The following is a 23,868-nucleotide window of genomic DNA, read 5'->3' as shown; positions in this document are numbered from 1 at the left end:
TAAAAAATGAACTTTGTGTCTGTCTGCATGCTGATCTGTTTCTTTATTCAGGCTCCAGTCTGAATCGGACGCGGATGTAATCGGGTCAGTCGAAGCGAACACTTCGTACCGTCTTGTTCACACCTCTGACTCGCTGCTGTGACACTGATCCAGACGTGTAAAATCATTACCTCTCAGTGCAGCTGGAGATTTGTGCCATATTTCTTTGATTCTTACACTTTTAAACGTTGTGTGTGTGTGTGTGTGTGTGTGTGTGTGTGTGTGTGTGTGTGTGTGTGTGTGTGGGTGTGTGTGTGTGTGTGTGTGTGTGTGTGTTATGTGTTAGCTCCAAGCCAAGGTGACATTTGCTTGCAGAACTGCTCCTTTTTCATGCCATCCATGCTATTCGTTTCCCCAGATTAATTACCTCGCATCAAACTCCCAGGTGGTTGTTTTTTTATGTTGAGTGTCCCAGAAAATAATCACAGGGTCAGAAGAAGCAGTGTGTGCTGCAGCACCCCCTGGTGATTGGGAGAGGAAATGCATGTTCTATTTATATCAACACTGGACAGTAAAAATATAGATTTTGAGAGTTTGTTTCAACTAAAATTATAAACATAATAGGTTGTTTTTCTCTTTTAAAATATATATATATTTTTTTCTTTGTCTTTTTTTTGGCTTTTTACTTACACTTTTCTTAACATCTTAAATGTTGTTTTGTTGTTATGCCTGATTTATTTGTAGACCAATGATAAATTAAAACAACAATTTACCGTCCAGCAAAATGTGTTACTGTGACAGACCTAGTTAATATGACCACAATTCATGGCAGTGTAAATATTATTAGCATATTAGCTAAATTTCATCCTTTAGTCCTGAGATAAACATTGCACTATGCAATTTGCAAGACTTTTCTTCCATTAAAAGAAGTAAAAAAAAATATCAACAAAAGAAAACATTAATACAATAAACAGGCACAACCAGAATACAAACAGCATACATCTTATGAAGATCTAAGTGAAAAATATCCGTTGTGAAATATGATAAAGAATCATAAGAAACTCTCTGAAAACGGCTCCAACCTCCTTTAGCTGAGCAGAGGGAGAAAGCACTCAGCAGCGGAGTGACCCAAAAACCGTTCGCTCCAGGCAGGAAAGCTGCATTATCTGACAGCGCCACTCACCTTTTCGATTTTATCCAGCCATTCCTTGTTCTGGGCCAGCTCAGCCATGAAAGCCTGGTGCTTCTGCCACTTCTTGTGTAGCTTCTGGGTCTCGTCTCGGCTGCTGTCCCTCGCCATCAGCATCTTTTCGTACACCCAGTCCCCCAGCTGGAGAGAGAAGATGGCAGAGGAGGAGGAGAGGAACCAAAAGTTAGCTGCACTTCGATTGCAAATGTGCCCATAACGTTGTTCATTTTCTGCTAATGTCGAAACACAAACAACAACAAAAAACACACAACTTCGCAGTTGTATTGTTTTCATTAAATAAGAAACACAATTAAAATCACATCTGAATGTTTATTTATGCTAAGGTTGTCGGTTCAATTCCAGCTTCTTCCTGCCACATGTCGATATGCCTCTGGGTAAATTGCCAACTTTGTTAGTGTGAAAGGATGAATGTGACTCTTGTCACAATGACCAGAAAAGTGCTACATAAGTTCTGTCCATTTACCAGTTTGTCTTCACCAGTTTGCCCAGTGGCAACAACTGTTTGTCGATCGTGTGACTATTTGTTGTTATTATTATTATTAACATATGAAACCAACATCCTATGATGGACTCGCGACCGGCCCGGGGTGGCCCCGCCTCTCGCCCAAAATGTCTCGCTGAATTACATCACTGCTAACGCCATAAAGCTAATGCTAGCATGATGAGCGACGAGCATGTTGACACTCCCAGTAGGATGTCTGTCATCACCAGCATGTTCAGTAACATTGACTTTTAGCATGTAAAGCTCAGCTTATATATAAATCTTAGCTAACTTCTAATGTTAGAAACTATCTAACATTAGCAGCTACCACACATTAAATGTAGCTCCTAATGCCACCGTTAGCGCTAGCAAATAAAGGTAGCTAGTGCTAAAACATTTTTTATTTAATTTCTTTTTTGGATCAATGAAGTATTTTTGAATTGTAGTGCATTTGTACTATTATAATGCTACAAAAGGTAATGCGATCGCCGCTTAACGACGCAGAGACTAATGCTTGCAAAGAGCTAGAAAGCATGGGAAACGACACTGTGAGGCAAGTAAAGTATCCTTAGCGAGTAGCATTAAGGTAACCTTTAGCTATAAAATGTAGCTAGTGCAGCCTTTTGTAGCAATAGCTGCTAATGCTCCCTTTAGTGTATGGGTTGTTATTAGCATGATAACTACTAACATGTTGATGTTATTAGAATGTGTGCTGTCACACCATTAAAATGACTTGAATACAAAAATGTTGTCAATAAAAACACTAAATAAAAAGTAAAACACAATTATTAGGATTTTATAGTCAATGAAAACACAGCTATAATTTCTGGAAGATCAAACCACTCTCATCAAAAGATGTAGAGCAGAACTATTGATTATTAAACATATTTAGTGCAGAAGAGACTCATGTTAACATAAATAAAACGTTTGCATTTTTATCTCATTTTTTTACAGCTTTTCCAGTTGAAACACAAGGTCGCGGTTAATGACGCGCGGCGCATGAAGCCTGACACACGTGTAACAACAAACATGGCTGCAGGAATTCACATGTGCAGCATCACAGCTTACAGTATCCCCCCCCACACCCACCGCCGCCTCCACCTCCACCTACGCAGACTCGAACACCGAGCACACCCCCGCTCCCACTCAGGCTGTGATCCGCACGTTTGATCCACAAACGCGTCGGAATAAAGTCCATGTTCTGCTCGCACTCAGCCGGGAGGACGAAGGCTGGTTTACCAGCGGCGGTTAGCGGCAGCAGCCCGCGGTGCAGCGGCAGCTGCAGGCTGCAGCCTCCGATGTCCGCATCCTCGCTCATGCAAAGATGCTCCTCTATGCAGAAAACACGGCAGCGGAGATGGAAGGGGGGAAAAAAACCTGGGAGGAAAATAAGAGCAGCAGAGAAAAGACTTCCTGCCTCCTTCCTCTGGTGCCAAAGCCTCGCTCAGAAAGGAGAGGATGCGGGAATGGGGGTGGATCGGTGACGGAGGAGTGAGAGGAGACACCCTCCTCCCAAAAAAGAAAAAAAACAACAATAAAATGGCACAGAGCCGAGCCCCTCCCCTGCATCGCTCCGTCTGTGGCTGAGCCGGATGCTCGGTGGGATGGAGGCAGGTACCGATCATCTGGTTTGTTCACCATGTCGTGACAGAAGCCGCGTTTCTAATAACCACAAAATAGATTCGCTTCTTGGAGACACTCAATTTTTTAAGGTTTCATTATATATGTATGAAAAGTTTTTGTGTCAGGATGAGGTCGTTTTTCAGGCACTTTTTTTTTTCAACACTTTTTTTGCCTTAAGAGTCACGTGAATCACAACCGGATATTACTACTGACGAAAACCACGAAGAAGAGAACAGGACCATTTTGTTTTTACAATTCAACGTGATGAATCCATAGCTCTTCTCCAAAATCACAGACTACAATTAAAGAAAAATCTATATATAAAGTGACTGGCATGTAGCTGCTCCTAAGTAGGCGGGGCTTGTCGCTCCAAGCCATCAATATCCCATCTGATTGGCTGATAGATGGTGACCACTGAATTATGAATATATCTGATGTACATGTTTACATCATCACTATTTTAATTACTTATTGTGTGAACAAGCTTAATCATGTGTGATTTTTATTGAATATTTTATTTAATGGAAATACCAGAACTGTGAAATTGTAATTTTTTGACATTAGTAGAAAACACACAAAGGAGGAAGAGGCGCTCGAGTTTTTCACAGATCTTCTGTCTAAAGAATAGCAACAGTTTCAACATATGTAAAAATCTTTTTTTTTTTTTTATCAGTTACAACCTGCAGCTTAAAGAGCATTGGGAGAGAAATCGTTAGCTGCAGCTCTGTTAATGTTTGATCTTCCCCTCCGTCTCTGCAGCTTTACTCTCAGTTTCCAGCTTGATGCTGCAGCAGTGATGAAGCAGCAAGAAAGGAAAGCAGAGCGAGGCGGAGAGGAGGGCAGGACGGATTAGCAGATTGGCTGTTTTTATGAATCGGGGCTGGTTTTCACACGTCGTCGCCTCTTCTTGGAGTTATCACACTCTGTGTCGGCGCCGCGCAGACATGTCGGGGAACAGGCAGCAGCAAACATGACGGGCTCACACCTCCAGAGGCCGACAGGACCGCGGGCGCACGGAGGAATTTAAAAGCTGCATAAGTGATGTGACTGCAGGGGTCATGGAGAACCACGGTCTGATTGGAGGACGGCCCAGATTTTATCTTCCTGTCTGTTTTCAAGGTTCAACTCTAACAATAAACACATAAAGATCCCAATTTTTATTAAATTTACAACCCTTAAATCTCATCTTTTTCTCACGTTTAAAATGTTTAAAATAATTAATCAGATTTTAATAGACAATTATAATCCAATAAAATACAGAAAGCAGTTTTCAAATGATGATTTTAATTTAAGAAGCGATTTAAATCAACTGGACCCTTTATGAAAAGTTAAAATCAGAAAAATGAGTTAGCTAATAAGCTAAATATTTAGCTCCGAATTGAATATTTAGCTTGCTAAATAACTTTTAATTTAAAGCGAATTATTTAGCAGGTAAAATAACATTAGCTTGCTAATAATTAACCTCATTAAATTAAGCAAGCTAAATATATTACTTGTTAAATAAATATTCAGCTAACAACCTAAATATTTAGTTCCAAATGTAATATTTAGTTTTCAAGATAAATATTATTTTACAAACTAAATATTTAGCTTGTTAAATATTTACCTTAACATTTATCTACATAGCTAAATATTATGTTCAAATATTTGGCTTGTTAGCTAACCATTTAGACATAGTTTACAATCTAAATGTTTAGCTACAAACATAATATTTATCTTTCTAAATAAAAAATAATATTTACCCATATTGAATTCATGTCACCAGATGAGCAAAGTGCAGACAAACAAACAGCGTCAACTGGACAGAGAAATGTACAAATATACCGAGAGATTTCAGAGAAGCTGGCCAACCACGGACAGGCGCTTCAAAATGACATCATCAGAGCGTCGACCACAGCTCAGAGGAACGCGGGGTCAATGGAGACCCAACCAACCGGGCTGGAACCCAGACATTAAAGCTGCAGTATTTAACTTTCATATTTTTTTTACATATTTGTTGATATTATCGCTGTGTTGTGACAACATAGCATGAGACAGAAAGATCTGTCACCATATCAAATTTAAATTGTGATCAGTGATAATGTCAACAACAATAATAATGCAGGAAGACATTCTTAAAGATGAATAAACTTTAAATTCTGATGGACATTTAAAAACTGGAACTGGAAGACATCTTAAATACCCAAAATAAATAAACAAAACAACACATAAAATGAATGAGGATTAGTTGAGACCAAAGCACCAGACTCAACCAGTTGTTGGGTAGAAAGAGAAAAAAGATAAATAATGAAAATTATTGAACAAATATGTAAAAAGCATATATTTCATAAAAGTTAGTTACTGCAGCTTTAGCCAGACAGAGTGAAACTTGGCAATGAAGCAGCTACTGAAACCTCATCAGCTTCCTACCTCATGACAGTCTTGGAGAAATCTCTGAAGTTCCCACTGGTCGTTCAGTTTCTCCAGCCATTGCTGGGCCAGTTCCCTGTTCTGGTTTCCCCTGAAACACAAACACAAGGAAGATTGAAACCTTCTGGATAAACATACATTAATTTTGATGCTTTAAAGTTTTTTTTTTTTTTTTTTTTTTCAATTTGGCGCTGTGGGAGACGGCTGCCTCTCCAGTAGCTCTTCAGTTTTTAGCTCTTTTTTAACTTTTATGTTGCCTCTTCAACACAGAAGAGGCTGTGTGTGTTTTTTATTTATCCTATGGATAATTCCAAACTTCTCACTTATTCGAGAGAGGAACTGCTGGACTTTAGAACAATGGGACAAGCCGGCATAAGACACAACATTCCGGTGGAGTTGAGGAGGAGACCGAGGGGCTGCAAGGCTGGGGCTAAGCTAAAGGCTAAGCTAGCGGACAACAGGAGGCGCTACAAGCCATCGATTCCCACTGTAATCATGGGGAATGTGAACTCGCTGCCGAACAAGATGGATGAGCTGTCTGCACTGAACAACCAGCGGATCTACAGAGAGAGCAGCTTGTTCATCTTTACAGAGACATGGCTGAACCACCTCGTGCCGGACGCTAACGTGGACCTGCCAGGATTCACCGCTGTGAGGGCTGATAGGGACACGAAAGCGAGTGGTAAAAGAAAAGGTGGGGGACTCATCATGTATGTGAACAATAAATGGTGTAACCCAGGACATATCACTGTAAAGACTGTTTGGTGTTGTCGGGACCTCGAGCTACTAGTCGTTAGCTTGCGGCCATACTACCTGCCGAGGGAGTTCAGTCACGTGATCTCCATCTGCGTTTACATCCCACCGAGAGCGGACGCTACCACTGCCTGTGAAAAAATCCACTCTGTCACAGCAAGGCTACAGACAAAACATCCTGACGCTTTTATTATAATCTCTGGGGACTTCAACCATGTGACCTTGGACTCTACTTTGGCCACTTTCCACCAAGCTGTTGACTGCCCCACCAGGAATAACAGGACAATCGACCTGTATGCCAATGTGAGGGATGCATACAGAGCAACACCCCTACCCCCACTAGGGAAGTCAGATCACAACATCGTTCACCTACAGCCACTGTACACCCCCCTGGTCCAAAAGCAGCCTACAACAGCTCGCTCCATCAGGAGGTGGTCCCCTGAGATGGAGAGTGCTCTGAGAGACTGTTATAACACCACGGACTGGGATGCACTGTTCAGCCCGCATGGCCCAGGACATAGAGGGGCTGACACACTGCCTGACGGACTATCTGAACTTTCTGCGCAGATGTGGTATCCCCTGCTAAGACTGTCCGCTGTTACCCTAATAACAAGCCTTGGGTAACGCGGGAAGTCAAAACTGTCCTCAACAAGAAGAAGGTTGCCTTCAGGAGAGGAGACAGGGAGGCCATGAAGGCAGCACAGCAGGAGGTGAAACAGTGTGTGAGGGAAGCAAAAGACAGCTACAGGAGAAAGGTGGAGCAGAAGCTGAGAGAGAACAACATGAGGGAGGTCTGGGAAGGTGTGAGGACCATCACTGGCCTCAACACAAAGACCAGAGTCGTTGAGGGAACAATGGAGAGGGCAAACCAACTGAACAACTTCTTCAACAGGTTCAACCAGTCTGTGCCCCCAACCCCCTCTCTCACTGCAGCCACCTCTGCTCCTTACCACACACCTCCCCACAGACAACAAAACACTGACAACCCCCCCACACACCTCAGCACAACCTCCACCCCACATCACCACAGACCAGGTCAGAGAACAGCTGAGGAAGCTCAAGCCCAGGAAAGCAGCAGGGCCGGACCAGGTGTGTCCAAGGCTGCTGAAGACCTGCGCTGCTGAACTGGGAGAGCCACTACAGCGGATCTTCAACCTCAGCCTGCAGCTAAGGGAAGTGCCCACCCTCTGGAAGACATCCTGCATCGTCCCAGTGCCCAAGAAGAACAGGCCCAGCGAGCTGAATGACTTTCGGCCCGTGGCACTCACTTCACACCTGATGAAGACGTTGGAGCGGCTCTTCCTCGGCCTCCTCAGACCTCAGGTGGAACATGCTCAGGACCTCCTGCAATTCGCCTACCAGGCAGATGTTGGTGTGGAGGATGCCATCCTCTACCTGCTGCACCGGCCCACTCCCACCTGGATAAGGGCAGTGGCACAGTGAGGATCCTTTTCTTGGACTTCTCCAGTGCCTTTAATACAATCCAGCCCCTTCTGCTCCAGGACAAACTAAATAGCATGGGAGTGGACCAGCACCTGGTCACCTGGATCCATAGTTACCTCACCAACAGGCCGCAGTATGTCAGGCTAAAGGACACCGTGTCTGACACTGTGGTCAGCAGCACAGGAGCCCCTCAGGGCACAGTGCTGGCCCCTCTTCTCTTCACCCTGTACTCCTCTGACTTCCACTACAACTCGGAGCTGTGTCACATACAGAAGTATGCTGATGACACAGCCATAGTCGGATGTATCAGGGACGACGGAGAGGAGGAATATCGCTGTCTGGTGAGGGACTTTGCTCTCTGGTGCCACACAAACCACCTGGAAACTCAACACCTCTAAGACGAAGGAGCTGGTTATAGACTTTGGGAGGTCCAGACCAAAGCCGAGACCAGTCGTACTAGAGGGAACGGAGGTTGAGGTCGTGGGCTCCTACAAGTACCTCGGGCTGTGGCTGGACAGTAAACTGGATTGGTCAAAACACACCAGCCACCTGTACGGGAAGGTGCAGAGCAGGATGTACTTCCTGAGGAGACTGCGGTCCTTCAACATCTGCAGCAAACTGCTGTGGATGTTCTACCAGTCAGTGATCGCCAGTGTCTTCTACACCGTGGTGTGCTGGGGAGGCAGCACATCCAAGAAGGACACATCCAGACTGGACAAACTGATCAGGCGTGCCGGCTCTGTGGTCGGCATGAAGTTGGACTCTCTGGTGACGGTGGCAGAGGCAAGGACACTGAACAAACTGCTGGACATCATGGACGATAGCAGCCACCTCTACACGCCGTCATCAGCAGCCAGAGGAGCCGGTTCAGTGACAGACTGCTGCTTCCCAAGTGCCGGACCAATAGATTCAAGAACTCCTTTGTCCCCACGCCTTCAGACTGTACAACTCCTACTGGGGGGTCGGAGGTGACACAGGACAGAGGGAAGAAGGAGTAGTTTTTCTACAAATGTGAACTCCATATTTATCAGGCCAAACCATACAGTGCAATACCATATCACTGGTCAATCTATCCACCAAATTGCTATAATTTCCTTTTGTGTTGTATTTATATTCTTTGTTTTGTATTTAATTTGTATTTTTTTGTATTTTGTGTATGCTTACTGTGTGCCACATTTTTGCCTGTGAGCTGCTGGTAACTAATTTCCTGAGGGAGTCTTCCAAGGGATCAATAAAGTCAAGTCTAAGTCTAAGTCTAAGTTGTCAGAGCTTTTGTCAACTAAGTGGAAGAAATTACTAGCATTTTTTATTTAATACACACTATCTAAAAGCAGAATTTTGTGTTTATTCGTCAAAGATGCACGATATACTGACACTAACATCGCTATCAGCTGATATTACTAATTATTTAACATGTTGGTATCGGTCCAATACATAAAACTGCCAATATCAATAACAAATAATAATTTTTCTGTCTTTTCTGGTCATTTTTTATTCTTTCCAAAGCTGTCAAAACAGTAGGGAAATATACATATTGGTATATCTGTTATCGGCCATAACAGCAATATTAACAGTGATATCTGCCCAAATTTTTATATTGGTGCATTGCTATTTACTTGTGTTGTCTTCGACTGATATTTAAATTGGTTTGATGTTCTGAAACACTGAAGTGTGACAAACATGCAAAAAAAGACACTTTCTGCAAAAATCACATAAAACTTTTGCTCTTCTACCAAAGTTTTTGGTCTAGTTTCTAGCATAAATAAATTAGTACACCTGAAATAAGACAAAACAATCTTAGAAGTAACTTTTGAGCAAGAAGAAGCTTGTTTTAAGTCACTAATTTGTTAATGTTGACAAAAAAAATGACCAGTTGTGAAGGAAGATTATTTAATTAATAACATGGGAAATATGTCTTATTGGTGAATTTTTTTTTATTTAGATTTTAAGAAATTCTAAACTTTAAACATGCTGCCAAGACCTGCATGTTTAAAGTTAAAGTTATATTGTGTGTTTTTGTAGTGTACTCTGCAATACACAATACACACTGACAATTGGTAGATATGGCACTAAAGCATAATACCTCATTTAAATGCGGACAAACTGCGTCCGTGCACAGATGCTTATTGGTCCAGTGAGCTGGTTTGGGTGCAGGTTTTAGAGCAAGCTCCCATTCATGGTAATCTAATACGAAAAGCATGTGGTTCAAAACCTCAGCTGTCACCCAGATTTCACGGTCAGGATTGTGTTTTTGGACCAAACGGCTCCTTTTGTCTGTCTCAGAGTCTCTCTCTTTGTTCTCAAAACTGTTGTTGTGTTTTACCAGCTGCTTAAATCTTTGAGACTGACACACCCAGGACGGTGCAGAGAGCTTTAGCTAAAAATAAAAAAACAAAACAGTGGCTTCTCTCAAGTATTTGTTTTACTTTGATTCTGTTAGCTAGGGCTGCAAACAAATAATCAATTTATGATTTAGGATTATTGAATTCGTAGATTAAAATCAGTTCCTCTCAATTAACTAATCACACCACTGAGACCTTATTTTAGTGATGTAGTTTGGTTGTCATCCAGCAGAGGGCGCCATTGGCCATCCTTAAGCAGAGTTGCTGATTCAGGATTAAAGATGGCGGCGGGAAAGAGAAACGATCCGGTGTTGGATTTAAAATGAGCTTTATCCTGTTCGGTTTTGAAATATAAACACTCGACAACTTCCTGAAGTTATCAACAGCGGCGTCGACTTCTCGTTCAATTATTTCTGATCTGCTGCGAAGGTAAGGAGAACTGATGAAAAGATGTAACAGAAAAAAACATGGCGCCGATAAGAAAGGTGTGAGATTTGTTAGATCTTTTCCGAGTTAATGCACTTTGTCGACTGAAGTTTCAGCTTTCCTTCAAGAGCAACAACATCTGTGTTCATGAGAAATTAACTGTTTCACAGATTTTAATTATTTTGACGTTTAATTTTTTTATTCAGCAACTTAAGAGGCTCTTGTTTTATTACATCATATGTCTAATAATGTGAGAGCCACCATTTTCTGTTCCATTATTTAATACAACTGACCAGAAGTTTTTAGTGATGAGTTACATTTACTCTCTTACACCCACTTGAGTAACTTTTTTTTAGAAAAAATTTAGATTTAGGAGTATATTTTACTACGCTGCACTTTGAGCGATGTTATTATGAAGTGTCTCTAACTTGAGCAACTGTTGAGAAGTTAAATATTGTTGACTGTCAGCGTTTGCTACCTCTTGGCGAGGGTGTCGATGCGCTCCCGGATTCGCTCAGAGTAGATGTTGTTCTGGCTGATCAGGCTTTCTCCCGCCTCGATCACGGCTTTGATCCGGTGCAGGTTCAGCTCCATGGTGGTGGTGAAGTCCTTATGTTTCTTGATGGCGCCTTCGACCGTTTCCACCGTGGTGGGGAGCTCCACGTGGGCCAGAGCCGATTCCTGAAGGACGAACCGGACGACCGTAAAGCAACAGTAAAGAGTTGAGCAACAATTAGGCAAAATTCACACTTTTTAGGTTTTTAATGCTTTCAGTCTGGGTTTCTACTGCTTCTAAAAACAACCCAAGTCCTCAAAAAGAGCCATGCAGTCGTTTTTTAGTGTCTGGAAATTGAGCCATTTCAAAACCTCCAAATCAGCAAGCACAGCCCGCTGCATAGCGACCTGTAAATTGGCTGCTAGAAACTACCAACTGTCATGTTGTTTACTTCACATCCAGATTTACATGACAGAGTTAAGTGATGCTGCATAGTTTAATATTGATCCAATGTCAAATAAATACAGAGCCAGTATCAATAATATCGCAAATTATTTTTTAAAGTTGGATATATCGTCAAACTGTTTGTGGTGTTTCCGTTGAATTATTTTGTTAAAGCCTACGACAGGATTTAGATAAAGTGTGTAGGTGTCTACAGAACGCTTTAATAATATTAACTTGATTAACAGAAATACAAATAAATAAAAATTGTTTTTGTTGATATGCAAAAAGTTACCACCTGAAAGTGATTTTTTTAATGGTGGAGTTAAGAAACTACAATAACAAAACATTTCAGGAGGGAATCTGTAACTAAAGTATCGATCCAATACTAATCCCAACTTGGTATTGATATTATCGATGTTTTGGATAAATCTTGCTACTTCAACCACTTGCTGCTTGCTTGTTGGTTGTGCAGGAGACTCTACTGATGCTTTTCAAAGCTGTACGGTCATATAACTGCTTTAATCATAATGTTTTGAGTTTTGAAAAACTCACCTGGTTGTTCAGGAAGGACTCCGCTTGTTTGACGTCTCGCAGGAACAGGTGAAAGATGTGAGCTTGGACCAGAACCTCCCTCCGGCTCTCCCACATCTCCAGAAGCTTGTTCCAGCCGACGTCGAGCTTCTGCAGCCACTGCTGCAGGGCGGCCTGCGGCAGGGGGGCGTCCTCTGACTCCAGCAGCTCGTTCATGGCCTGCAGACGCTCGTAGTCTTCCTCGTACCTGGATCCGGACCGGACGGCGTGTCAGGTCAAACACGGCAGAAAGGAGACTTGTTAGAGCAGCCGCCTACCGTCCGATCTCCTCTTTGAGAGCAGCGTGCTTGTTGATGAGTTTCTCCGCCTCCTCCAGATCGTTGGGCAGCTGGTCCGAGGCTGCGGCCGTTTGGGTCTGGACCAGCCAGGTGAGGAAGGAGTCCAGGTCCTGGTGGGACATGACATTGGTCTCATTTCAGAGCTGCTGATGTTAGATGAATTTGTAAAGAGTCAGGCAGGAATTTAAGATGCAGTGGCTGGTACACTTGTGCAAATCTGCTATTAGTAGCAATTTCTGCTAACTTTGAAAACATTTAGCGCACTTGGTTTCCTTTAACCAATTTTTCCAGATGAATTTTAAAGCAATAATTTATTTGGCTGTTTTGGAAACTTTCTGTTGATTAAAGCAGACAGCATTCCAAACAGGCCGAACCAGATTACTAATAAAAGATGCTAACAGTAATTTAAATTGTCAACTCATTTTGTCTTTTAATATAGTAAAAACTCTTTAACGCAGTGTAAAATTGCCTCTTCTTCTAAAATTAATAGCAGTGGTGGGCTCCGTGGAACTATTTTTAATTTTTGCTAACTGAAAATTTTTGGCACTCTTATCTTCCCCTAATCTAATTAATTTTCTTGATCAATTCTAAAGCTCTGTTTAAGTTGTTGGTTATTTAATGTCTGTGTACCTGTATGAAGCTCTGCAGCCTGCTGGCCACCATCAGCGAGTCCTCACATCCCTGTAGCGTCCTTTTAAGCTCCTCCCACTCGACGCTGATGCCATCGAACGGCACCAGGATCTCCATGGTTCGGCTGGGATGTGCGGCGGCCAGAAACTCTGCTTCCTCCTGCATCAGCACCAAGGGAAAAGCTTTCGATCAGAAACGATTTTATTTGAATCGTTGGGATACCTCCGTGGGCTTCCTGTACCTGTAGATGCAGCAGTTTGGGCTCCAGGACAGAGAGCGCCCCCTCCATGGTGGAGAGGCGGCGCTGCAGAGCGAGGACGCCTCCCAGGTCGCTGCCCAGGTACTGCGTGGCGTCGATGGCTTTCCTCTTGTCCTGGATCTGGGACTTGATCTCGGCGCACTCCAGGAGGTAATTCTGCAGGCGAAGCATCGAATCGAGCTGATCCTTCTTCTGCTCCACCAGCTCAACGATGGTGTTCCACCTGCCGCACAAAACAAACAAAAACAGATGCAGAAATTCACTGAAGTAGTAAATTTTACTTAAACATTGCTCTCTGCAGCTAGCATAGCCAGTGATAATGTTTTTTTTTTTATGGTTTAATGTAACAGTAAATTGTTTCTCCACCATTAGCAGATCTTACAGCATGTTCACTAGCTTGATTGACAACATTAAGCCCTGTTGTTTCTGATTGTTTTGGTGCATTTCTTCAAATGGCAGCTCAGGAAAGAGGTGCAGATTTTCTAATATCTGTCTCAAAACAAACTGACACAGCATAGTGACAGTTTAATTTCTTAATTAATATATATATTAATTAATTAATTTAAAAAAAATAAAATTTCATCTTTAAGGCTTAAAAATATGAAGATGTATATTCAGCTTCACTTTTAAACATTAAAAAAATGACACCAAATGTAAAGAATTGGAGGACATTTTGTGTCTCATCTACTGAACTGCATATAATTTATTTATTGTGCCAGTTGGACAGATATAAAAACAGAAAAACCTTTTGGCTCATTCTGCTGTGATTTCAGGTCACTTCCTGCCGCTTCACTGACTACCCTAGAATATTTTCTCCTGAATCTGATCCAGACCAGCAGGTCGGAGCATATGGAGCCTTCCAGCCAACAGAAACTCAGCGTCTCAGACACAAAACGCTGCAAAAACGCAACATCTTACCAAGTATTTTTATCTACTTTTTAATGCAAATATCTTGAGATAAAACAAAATTAATGCACAAGAAACATTACAGTAAATAGCAGCTTGTTTTAAGTCAACAATTCTTGAACATTGATGAAAGAGTTCTTGTTTCCCTGGCAGATTATTTGACTTCTAACATGTGAAATAATCTGCAGGTGGAACTAGAACGTTTTCATCAATACTGAGATATTAATGACTTAAAACAAACTCCTATGTCAAATTTGGTAGTAATTAATTACATCTACTTGAGTAACTTTTGGAAAAAGAATACTTTTAGGAGTATTTTTACTGCGCTGTATTTTGAGTAATTTTATTTTTGAAGTATTTCTTTTCTTACTTGAGTAAATTTCTGGATTTCCTACCCACTGAATGAAAAACAAACATGTTTTAACCAAACACTCACCGTACACAGACTCACACCTGTTACAGTTTTATCAGTTTCTCATTCAAAGAAACTGATTTGGAAACAATGTATCTGCCTGATTCTTGTTATTTATTGTTGTTGTTACTTATATGAATTATTGTCATTGTCAAAATGACTTGGTAACATTTTGTGTTTTTGACTTCAGTTGCTGATTGAAGACTAATGAGGATTTAAGTGGAAAAGCTAACCCAAATATTACATATTTTATTGATTAAAAAGCGAGGGATGTTGTATCTAAACATTTGAACAGTGATGATAAAATCTGATCTTTTGTGTTTGTTGATATTTGTGGACATGTGATGAGAGCTGAGCTCATCCTGAGGGAGGAAAGCAGCACAGATGGTCACCCTGAGACCGCGAGAGGAGCCAAGGTCACAAGACTCTGCTGCTGCCAGACATGAAAGCAGTCAATGAACAAGACAACATACACACACACACCCACGCACGCACGCACGCACGCACGCACACACACACACACTTTCTCTGGATTGTAGCTTATAAGCCACATATTACTCGATTAGTTAAACCATTAAAACCCTTTTACATACAGAAGTCCTGAGTCGGAGGCTTTGCATTCGCGATTCTGACGCTCAATGTCACTGACAACAGCGATGGATGGCACACACACCGGGGTTCATTTCTGCTTCTGCTGGGACGCTGGGACAGACTGTTGTTGTGTTCATGTTGTGCTAGAAGGAGCTGTACGGCGCCATATTATGGCTATTTTAGATAGAAAAAAAAAACAAACTTTTTGCAAAAATAAATCAGAAATTGATAGATAAGAGCAAATTCCCGAGTTTGACATGTTGCAGACTCGCTAGAAAGAACATCAAGATTTTTTACATTAATGTCTGATTTTTTTTTCTTCCTTTCTTAAGTACATTTCTGAGTTTGAAAACCCACAAATTTTATTAAAAAAAGAAAAAAATGAAATTCTAAAATTAAAGTCAGAAATTTTTCAGAAAACATGGCAATTTCTGGGTGTGAAAAAACTCCAGCCAGGAAAAAAAACTTACATATTTCTGAGTTTCTAAAGTAAAATAATTCAACTTTTGAAACTTAGACATTTCTGAACTATTTTCTAGAAAATATTTGCAGTTAATCTAAAAAAATCAGATTTTTTTCCCCTGCAATTGAGAAATTTCCTTGTCTTAAAAATTTCTGAGATTTTTTTGAGGAAACGTACTTCACTTTTTTGGGACCCAATATGCTTTTGTAGTTTTGTCTAATTTCAAATGTACAGAGATATTTGCACTTTTGATATTGGACAAAAAGTAGTTGTTAAGATTTTGTGTTTTTACAGTGTGAATTCAAGTCCATTTTAAGTTTCACTTTCTTCTTTTACCATTTATAGGAGCACAAATGAATAATTCTGGGGCCAAGAGTGAGATTCCAAGTTGCATCGTCTGCAATGTTTTTGTACCTGGAGTTGAGGTGATCTTGACAACCTCTGACCTCTGCTGAAGACGGATGACCTCCGTCCAGCAGCTGCTGAACGATCTGATTGACGTCCAGGATCCGTCCCATCAGGCTGTTCATCTCCTGGTCCAGGCTTTCAAACCTAGATCACAGAGACGGGTGGCTTTGGAAGCAGAAAGCATCCCGTGTTTCTCTGTCGGATCCTCGGAGTTCCCCCTCACCTGTGCGCCACCACTTCCACGTCCTCCAGCCTCTCTGGGATCTCCATCTTCTCCAGCCACTGCTCCTTCTCGTCGATCCAGAGCTCGCAGGCGTTCACCTCGCTGAACATGCGGTACACGGCGAGCGCGTCGTGGAGCCACTGCTGCCTGAGCACGGCGACCTCTGCGACCTCCGTGTACAGCTGCTCCACCTCACCTAGACGCACCTGAACCTCCTGCAGACATGTGAGGGAACAAAGTCACACCACATGCTTACAAAGATTAAAAATATACAATTAAAGCTGCAGTTTGTAACTTTTATATATCATATTTTTTTACATGGTTGTTGAAACTGTTACCATGTCATGATGGAATAAAACAAAGCACTTCTGCCTTCTCCCATGGCTAACTGGAAACAACCAATCAGAACCAGGGGGCGGGTCATAGCGCTGTCAATAACCTTCCATCTGGTGCTACAATGCAGCTAGCACAGCCTGTTGTGAATGCTAATTCTAGTTAGCATAGCCACTGATGACAGTGGATAAATACTTTTCTGTAACATTGTGTAATTTCTCCACCATTAGCACATTTAGCAGCGCGTACATGAGCTTGATTGAAAGCGCTAGGACAGTCCTCCTGGCTCTGATTTGTTGCATTTCTAACAGCTCTAGGAGGAGATCGATGATAAACTGTCACATGGTGACGGTTTTACCAAATATGAATATATTTTAAAAAAGTTATACATACTGATATACATTTGATCAAATTATTATCATGTCATGAAAAGATCTATTTTTCTACAGAAATACACAATTCAGACAGGAACAACCAATCAGAGACAGAAGGAGGGGCTTATTGCTGTCAATCACTCATGCTCTCCGCTGCACTACAGCTGGTTTAGCACACCAGCAGCTAAAGCTAGTTAGCATGGCCACCAATGACGGTGGGTGAATGGTTTTTCTCTAAGTTGTTTCTTTGCCATTAGCACATTAGAAACTCATACATTAGGGTTAGGGTGGGTTAATTCCCTAAGCGCCTCATGTTGCTAATTTGCATCGAACCCAATATGTAAGAAGAAGATACATACTGCAGCTTTAACCGGCTGAGGCTCCACAACTCACCTCCTGCTCCCTGTACTGCAGAGACAGCACCACCATGTGTTTGCGCAGAGCCACTACATGTAACCTGTGTTTATCGATGGCCTCCGTCACGCCCTTGTGCTTCTTCAGCAGCGACTGAGTGGAGTATTCGTCGTGGCCAAAGTCCTCGCTGGAGACCAGGCGGTAGGCGTCCTGCAGCCACGCCGCCACGTCGTCCGTCTCCGTGGAGAACTGGAAGAAGTTGAGCGCCTCCTGCAGGTGGCCGAGATGCTGCGCCGCCTGGTCCTCCAGCCTCTTCCACTCGTCTTTCACCTCCATGATGCGCTCTTGGATCCCCGCCGTGCCGAAGCTCTTTTCGCTCAGAATCTGTTTCCCCCGCTTTATGGTGTTCTGGAAAAATAGATTTTAGAAGGAAGTGAAGAAAAAACACAAACTGACCAGCACTGGCTGAAAGGGACAAAAATGATGAAAACCATGCTGGAACTTTAAATTAAATTAGTTATAGATTTGAATCCGTAACATTCAATTGCATGTTATTGGTTTTACATGTAAAAGATCTGATCTGCAACCTCTGTATTGTTTTTTTCAACACAGCAGTGAATCTGATCCACATTCAAAAACAACAACGGAGTTCCAAGCTGCTTTGTATGGAAGACTTTAACTGTCAGAAGTTTTAAAAAAATCAGGAGTGGTAACTCAATACAACAAGAAAGTTCCTCCTTATAACCACTCATTTCAAATCTTGTTATGACAACAACATTTTTTGTTAAATCAGAAAACAAGATGCGAAACTCGTTAAAATGAGAAACTTTGACAAATTGAAAGTTTTTTTTAAAATGCCAACTTTATTGTTAAACTGAGATGAAAAATTTAAAGCTGGAAAGTTTGTCGTTATGGAGACACAAATTTTCTTTCTCGTTTTAATGACTAACTTATTAAATTGGAGGAAAAAATTGTGTTTTTACAAAATGTGAAGGAGAAAGTTTAACATAACAACAAAAATTCTTTTTGCAATGTTTACAGTTTTTTCATGCCAAATTTCATTACAATATTTTTTTAATCTTGTAAAAAAGTTTTCTTGTTAAAACAACAAATATTCTTTTCTTTATTTTCAGATTTTTTTTATTTCTTGTTACTGAAATGAATTATTGTCATTTGCTGTAATTTTTTATTATTAAATTATTTATAATTTTATCAGTTACTCAATACTTGAATAGACTTTTTATAAAAAATACTTTTTTTACTGTTATCTGATCCATTTCTTGCAACTTTTTTCTTTTAGTAAAAATATGTTGAAGTAGTGATACTCCTTGAGAAATTTGTTTGGTACAGCAGATCAATCAAAAGTGATCAATCAAAACTTTCCTGAAACTAAGAAATAGGATTAGATCACATTAGCATTGCTGAATTAAACCATCTAATCTATTTATTCAATCATTTGGCAGCAAAAAGAGTTGTTGAACTGAAAATGTTGCTTATTTTGTTGATACAGTTTTATTAAAATGTGGTTAATTGATCATAGGTCAGGACTTTGGAGTCCATTTTAAGGGCTGCAGGTTAAAAACACACCTGCAGCAGCGAGCGGTGCGCCAGCAGCTCCCCAGCCAGAGTCTTGTGTTTCTGTAGCAACCTCAGCACACTGCTCAGGTCCTTCCCGAAGCCCTGAGACGCCAGGATAGAGCTTTTCTCCCGGATCCAGGCCTCCGACTCCTCCAGTTCCTATGGGGGAGACCAAAACAACGGGTTAAAAACAAAAACAACGGGTCTGTTCTTGGAAAACCAACTGAAAGGTTTTCCAAGATCATGGGATTTCTCCACACCGGAGTAAAAATATAAACATGTGCTGTCGTCTTGCTTTATTTTCAGACATCTCATTATCTCCTGATTTGTCCTGAAAGAAGACTGCAGCATTTCCAAAACCCGACCCACCTGGAAAAACGCCCACAGCTGCCTGGACTCCTCCAGCTCCGCGCGGCGTTTAGCGGCGAGCTGCTTCAGTTCCTCCAGACAGGAAGAGACATGGTTCACACGGTTACAGATCACCTGCGGGTCGCACGGCTGGTAGCCTGGGAGGCAAAATGAGTCAACTCACAAACCCGGAGTAAAACTGGTGGAAATTACATAAAATGTGTTCCAGAAAGCCGTCTAAATGAATGGTAGCTAATGCTAAGCTAATGCAGAATTTTCTTTGTAGTTCATGGACAAAAACTTGTAATTTGAGAGAAATTGGTTACAACCAATGCAATACTATTGCAGTTCCTTGTCAAAATGAGAAATAAAGTTACGCTTTATTTCTTCTAGACGACATTTAAAAATCCCAAAAGGTTTGGCTCCGAAGATTAAAGTCAGAAATGTGAGAAAGAAGACAGAATTCTGGAAAAAATATAGATTTTTAGATTAAATTTGGAATTCAAAAAATTCTGAGATCAAAGTTGGAATTCTGAAAAAAAAAAAAACTAAAATAAAAATGAATATTCTCTCAAGTCGAATAGTTACAAAAGAGTATTTGAAAAACAGAAAGGCAAAAAGAATTCTGAATTTTTTCTCAGAATTCTGACTTTGATCTGAGAATTCTGGAAAAAAACAAGAATTATTCCTTTACTTTGTCTCCCTAATCCTTTTCTGTGAGTAATTAACTTTAGAGAACATACAGTGTGTTTTTTTTTACTGTAAATAAAGTAGAAATTTTTTAGTTTTGGTCTCATTCAGATCAACATCTCATTTTCTCAATGAGAACTATTATCTCTTAGAAGGATCAAAGAATCAGATTTTTGCCCTCCAGGCTGTCACTGGGGCGTTTTGTACCCTCTATGGTGGTGAATTTGAGCGCCGCAGCGTTGAGCGTCTCGACTCTTTCCGCCTGAATGGAAATGTCAGCTTCCTGCAGGCTGTGCTTCTGCAGCAGGTCGTCCACTTCCAGGAGATGCTTCCCGAAGTCCTTCGACAGCAGCAGAGCCTGGCAGCGTGAAAAGAAATATTCACATTTTAAACTAAATATTTTACCATAAAAAACAACAAACTCCGATTCTCTGATGGAAAGTGATGAATTTTACACTTTTTGAGTAAATTTCAAATAAAATCGCCACATTAATATTTCTCCTGCTTTGCTAAGTTTTTTGTAAAACCCGTTTTTTCCTTCAGATATAAAACGAATCAATCAGTTTTATTTGTAGAGCAGATTGCAGCAACGATGCAGTTCAAAGAGCCTTGCATCACAAAAATAAAGAAATGCGGAACAAGACTAACGAACTCTTTCTTTTCTGAAAGCTGCCAACCTGCCATAGTCGCTCATGACAGTTATGGAGCTAAATTGGGGCTAAATTTAAAGTCTGTTAAAGAAAAAAAGATTTTAAACTGAAAAATAAAATGTGAATCTGAAAAGTAGTTTTGAACATCAATTGCATTTTTTAAAAGCTTTAAATACAATTTATCATCATGATTTAACTCCGTACTATTTAATTGTGCATGAACACTGTAAAAAAGCACTAAATACTACCAAGTAGTTTTGTCTAAGTTCCAGTGGAAATATTTGCACACTTAAAGTAATACAAAACTGACTTGTAAAAAACTTTTCAGCAAGAAATATGAGCTTGTTTTCATATTAATGAAAACCTTTTATTCCCACAGACAGATTGTTTAATTTATAACAAAACATTTTTTCTTATAATAAATGAAATAATTTTCCAGTGGAAGTAGAAATTTTTCATCCATATTCTCATCCAGTCTTGTGCTCATTGTAGTTATACGGAAGAATATTGCTGTCACATAAAAAAAATACATTAAAAAATACTGTGTAAATGTGATAATTTCATCCAGAAGGTGGCAGTAGAGTGCTTATAATGAAGGTCAAAACAAGTTTCACATCTAAAGTGTTCTTGTATTAGTTTTGACCTTGAAGACATTTTTATTAAAATGTAATTTTTCTTAAGAGTTTTCTGAATATTTTATACATTTGTTTGCACATTTCAGAGAATTTAATTTGTATTTTTAGTTTGTCTGATTACTTTTTAATTTTTAGGGGAGGCCATAGATTACAAACTAAAACGTCAACTTAAAAATGAAGTACAATTTTTTTTTAAATGCTTGTTTGCTACATTTGAGTTTTTTTTTTTTTTTACCAGGAATTGTTGCAACATGGATTGTAAAAATTATTCCACAGTGTAAAATTATTGACCCGCTGGAAGAATGTTCATAATTTAAAGTTAAAATCTTTAAAAAATTTAAAATTCGAATGAAACAAAGACATTTATTTTAAGGCTGCGCCGATATGAAAATTTGGGCCTGTATCGAGATCCCATGTCAATATTATGGCTGATATTATATTTATTTCACTACAGTTTTGACAGAGTAGAAAAAAAACAACCAGAAAAGATACAAATAAATATCGGTTGTTCCTAAAGGCCCTGTTTTATTTGTCGGACCAACACCGATTCGTGAAAACATGAATAATGTTGGCCGATATCGATGTTCATAGCGATGTATCGTGGATCCCTAAAAAGCACCGCTAATAGTAATAGCAGTAATAATAATGATAATAATGATGATGATGTCGGTTTCCTGCCTGTGTGTCCTCCATCCAGTCGATCATGTAGACCATGTCCTGGAAGGTTTTCTGCAGAGCCAGGTTCTTCTCCAGCCGGGTCCGCCTGCCGGCCACCAGCTCCTTCAGCAGGCTCCACTGGCCCAGGATGTTCTCTTTGCAGGCCAGGATGCGCCGGATGTCGTAGTATCCCTCCTTCTCCATCTCCAAGGAGAGCTCCATCACCACGCCGATGCGCTCCTCGTACGAGGCGATGTCCGCCTCGATGGCCTCGTGCTTCTTCATCGCCGCCTCCACGGCCGGCAGATCGTAGCCGAAGTTATCCTGCAGGAACAAAAACAACAGTAGTAACTAAGGTTACATCATAAGAAAAAATGCTTTGATTATTTTTGGATTTGAAACAGTCGTATATTCATTCATTTAGAAATGACACTAAATATTTAGTTTGTGGCCAAATATTTGGCTTCAACTAAATATTTAGTTTCCCAGCTACCTACTTTGTTCGAGTCAAAATATTTAACTTGCTAAATAAGTATTTAACTCACAGTTGGTTATGAAAAATGTAAATGTTTCTAACTGAACATTTAGAATTTTTTTTTTCTGGATGTTAAAAAAATTCTAAATAAATAAATATTGAACTCCAAACGAAATATTTAGTGTACAAACCAAACATTTATCTCTAAGCTATAAATTTAGTATGGAGCTAAACATCTTTCTTGTTAACTACATTTTCATTTGGTTGCTAAATTTTTGACTTCAAACTAAATCCTTGCTAGCTAAAAATTTAGTTTGGAGCTAAATTTGTTTGTAAGCTAAACATTTCACTTGTCAATTAAATATTTTGTTTGAAACTGAGTCATTTATAAAAGAATTAATAACTTGATGACAAAAAAAAAAACAAGCCCCATTTTTACTCTCTTATGAAAAACTAAATAATCCAAATTATTGCTGCTAATTTATCTTTACAAACGGCTCCTCATAAAGTTAGCTAGCAGAGCTTGTTTTGCTTTCAGGAGGTGAAGGATGCATTAAATTACAGGAAGTTCATCTTTCCTACCTGCGACACGAGTCTCTGGTTCTCGTTGAGCCACGCTTGCCTCATGGTCGTCTTGTGATCGAAGCGTTGAGCTAGCAACTCCAGCTTCTCCTGACGAATCAGCTCCTTCCGCAGAGCCACGCCCCTCTCATGCTCCGCCTTCTCCAGGCGCTCCCAGGCCTGCACCGAAAACGGCAAAAAACAACAGAGTTCAATAATTAGGAAAAAACTACGATGGTCTGTTATTCCACCATGGATAGAAAAAAGTGAATTTCCATCCAAAAGCTCTTGGAAACTTGGAAATTTCTGAGATACAAAAGTCTGAAATTTGCAATAAAAAATCTAATTTTGATATTAATCTGAGAAATTTATAGAGAAGACATGGAATTTTTAAAAAAAATTCTAAAAGTCGAACATTTCCAGGTTCTCCTTGATTTTTTTGACAAGTTTTTCCTACAAATCTTTTGAGATTAAACTCTGGATTTCAGATTTTACAACAAATTTCTGACTTTTCAGAAAAATCATTTTAAAAAATTCTATAAAATTTCTGAATTTAATTTTAAAATAGAATTTTCAAGCAAATTTCTTGACATTTTGAAATTTCCAAGCCTTTTCTAGAAAATTTCAGGGATTACTCTGAAAATTTCAGAATAATCTTTCTAGCAAATCTTTCAGTTGTCTAGAAAATTTCTGAGATTAATGTTCTGTTTTTTGTTTCCAGCAAATTTTGAAACTGAAAAATTACCAATTTTTTCCAATATTTCTCTTAAAAATTAAAGTCAAAATTCAACAGTCTTTCCTGAAATAAATGTTAAATTCTGAATTTTTGGTGGAAATGTATTCTTC

General features: G+C 40.1%; 1 protein-coding gene across 4 annotated transcripts in view; it reads right to left on the bottom strand.

Moving 5' to 3' along the window:
* The window catches only part of LOC129358717 (spectrin beta chain, non-erythrocytic 4-like), a 77,936-nt gene that overhangs the window by 31,401 nt on the left and 22,667 nt on the right, over positions 1-23,868 (bottom strand). For 2 of the 4 annotated variants that reach the window (XM_055027811.1, XM_055027812.1), the window contains exons 12-26: positions 23,044-23,202; positions 22,008-22,310; positions 20,252-20,402; positions 19,376-19,512; positions 19,016-19,165; positions 17,468-17,836; positions 16,368-16,582; positions 16,151-16,288; positions 13,347-13,587; positions 13,106-13,264; positions 12,455-12,585; positions 12,159-12,384; positions 11,145-11,347; positions 5,703-5,793; positions 1,163-1,309 (exon numbers count right to left, since the gene is read on the bottom strand). In XM_055027811.1, the coding sequence (XP_054883786.1) occupies positions 1,163-1,309; positions 5,703-5,793; positions 11,145-11,347; positions 12,159-12,384; positions 12,455-12,585; positions 13,106-13,264; positions 13,347-13,587; positions 16,151-16,288; positions 16,368-16,582; positions 17,468-17,836; positions 19,016-19,165; positions 19,376-19,512; positions 20,252-20,402; positions 22,008-22,310; positions 23,044-23,202 (2,820 nt within the window). Of the gene's footprint in view, positions 1-1,162; positions 1,310-2,759; positions 3,172-5,702; positions 5,794-11,144; positions 11,348-12,158; positions 12,385-12,454; positions 12,586-13,105; positions 13,265-13,346; positions 13,588-16,150; positions 16,289-16,367; positions 16,583-17,467; positions 17,837-19,015; positions 19,166-19,375; positions 19,513-20,251; positions 20,403-22,007; positions 22,311-23,043; positions 23,203-23,868 lie in introns of those variants that run through there. The other 2 variants (XM_055027813.1, XM_055027814.1) reach the window with 2 other exon arrangements.

The sequence above is a fragment of the Poeciliopsis prolifica genome, unplaced genomic scaffold, assembly GCF_027474105.1.
Source record: "Poeciliopsis prolifica strain line A6 unplaced genomic scaffold, Auburn_PproV2 SCAFFOLD004, whole genome shotgun sequence".
In the NCBI taxonomy this organism is placed as follows: Eukaryota; Metazoa; Chordata; class Actinopteri; order Cyprinodontiformes; family Poeciliidae; genus Poeciliopsis; species Poeciliopsis prolifica.
Note: the sequence above shows the minus strand (reverse complement) of the source record. Positions and strands in the feature narration are given on the sequence as shown.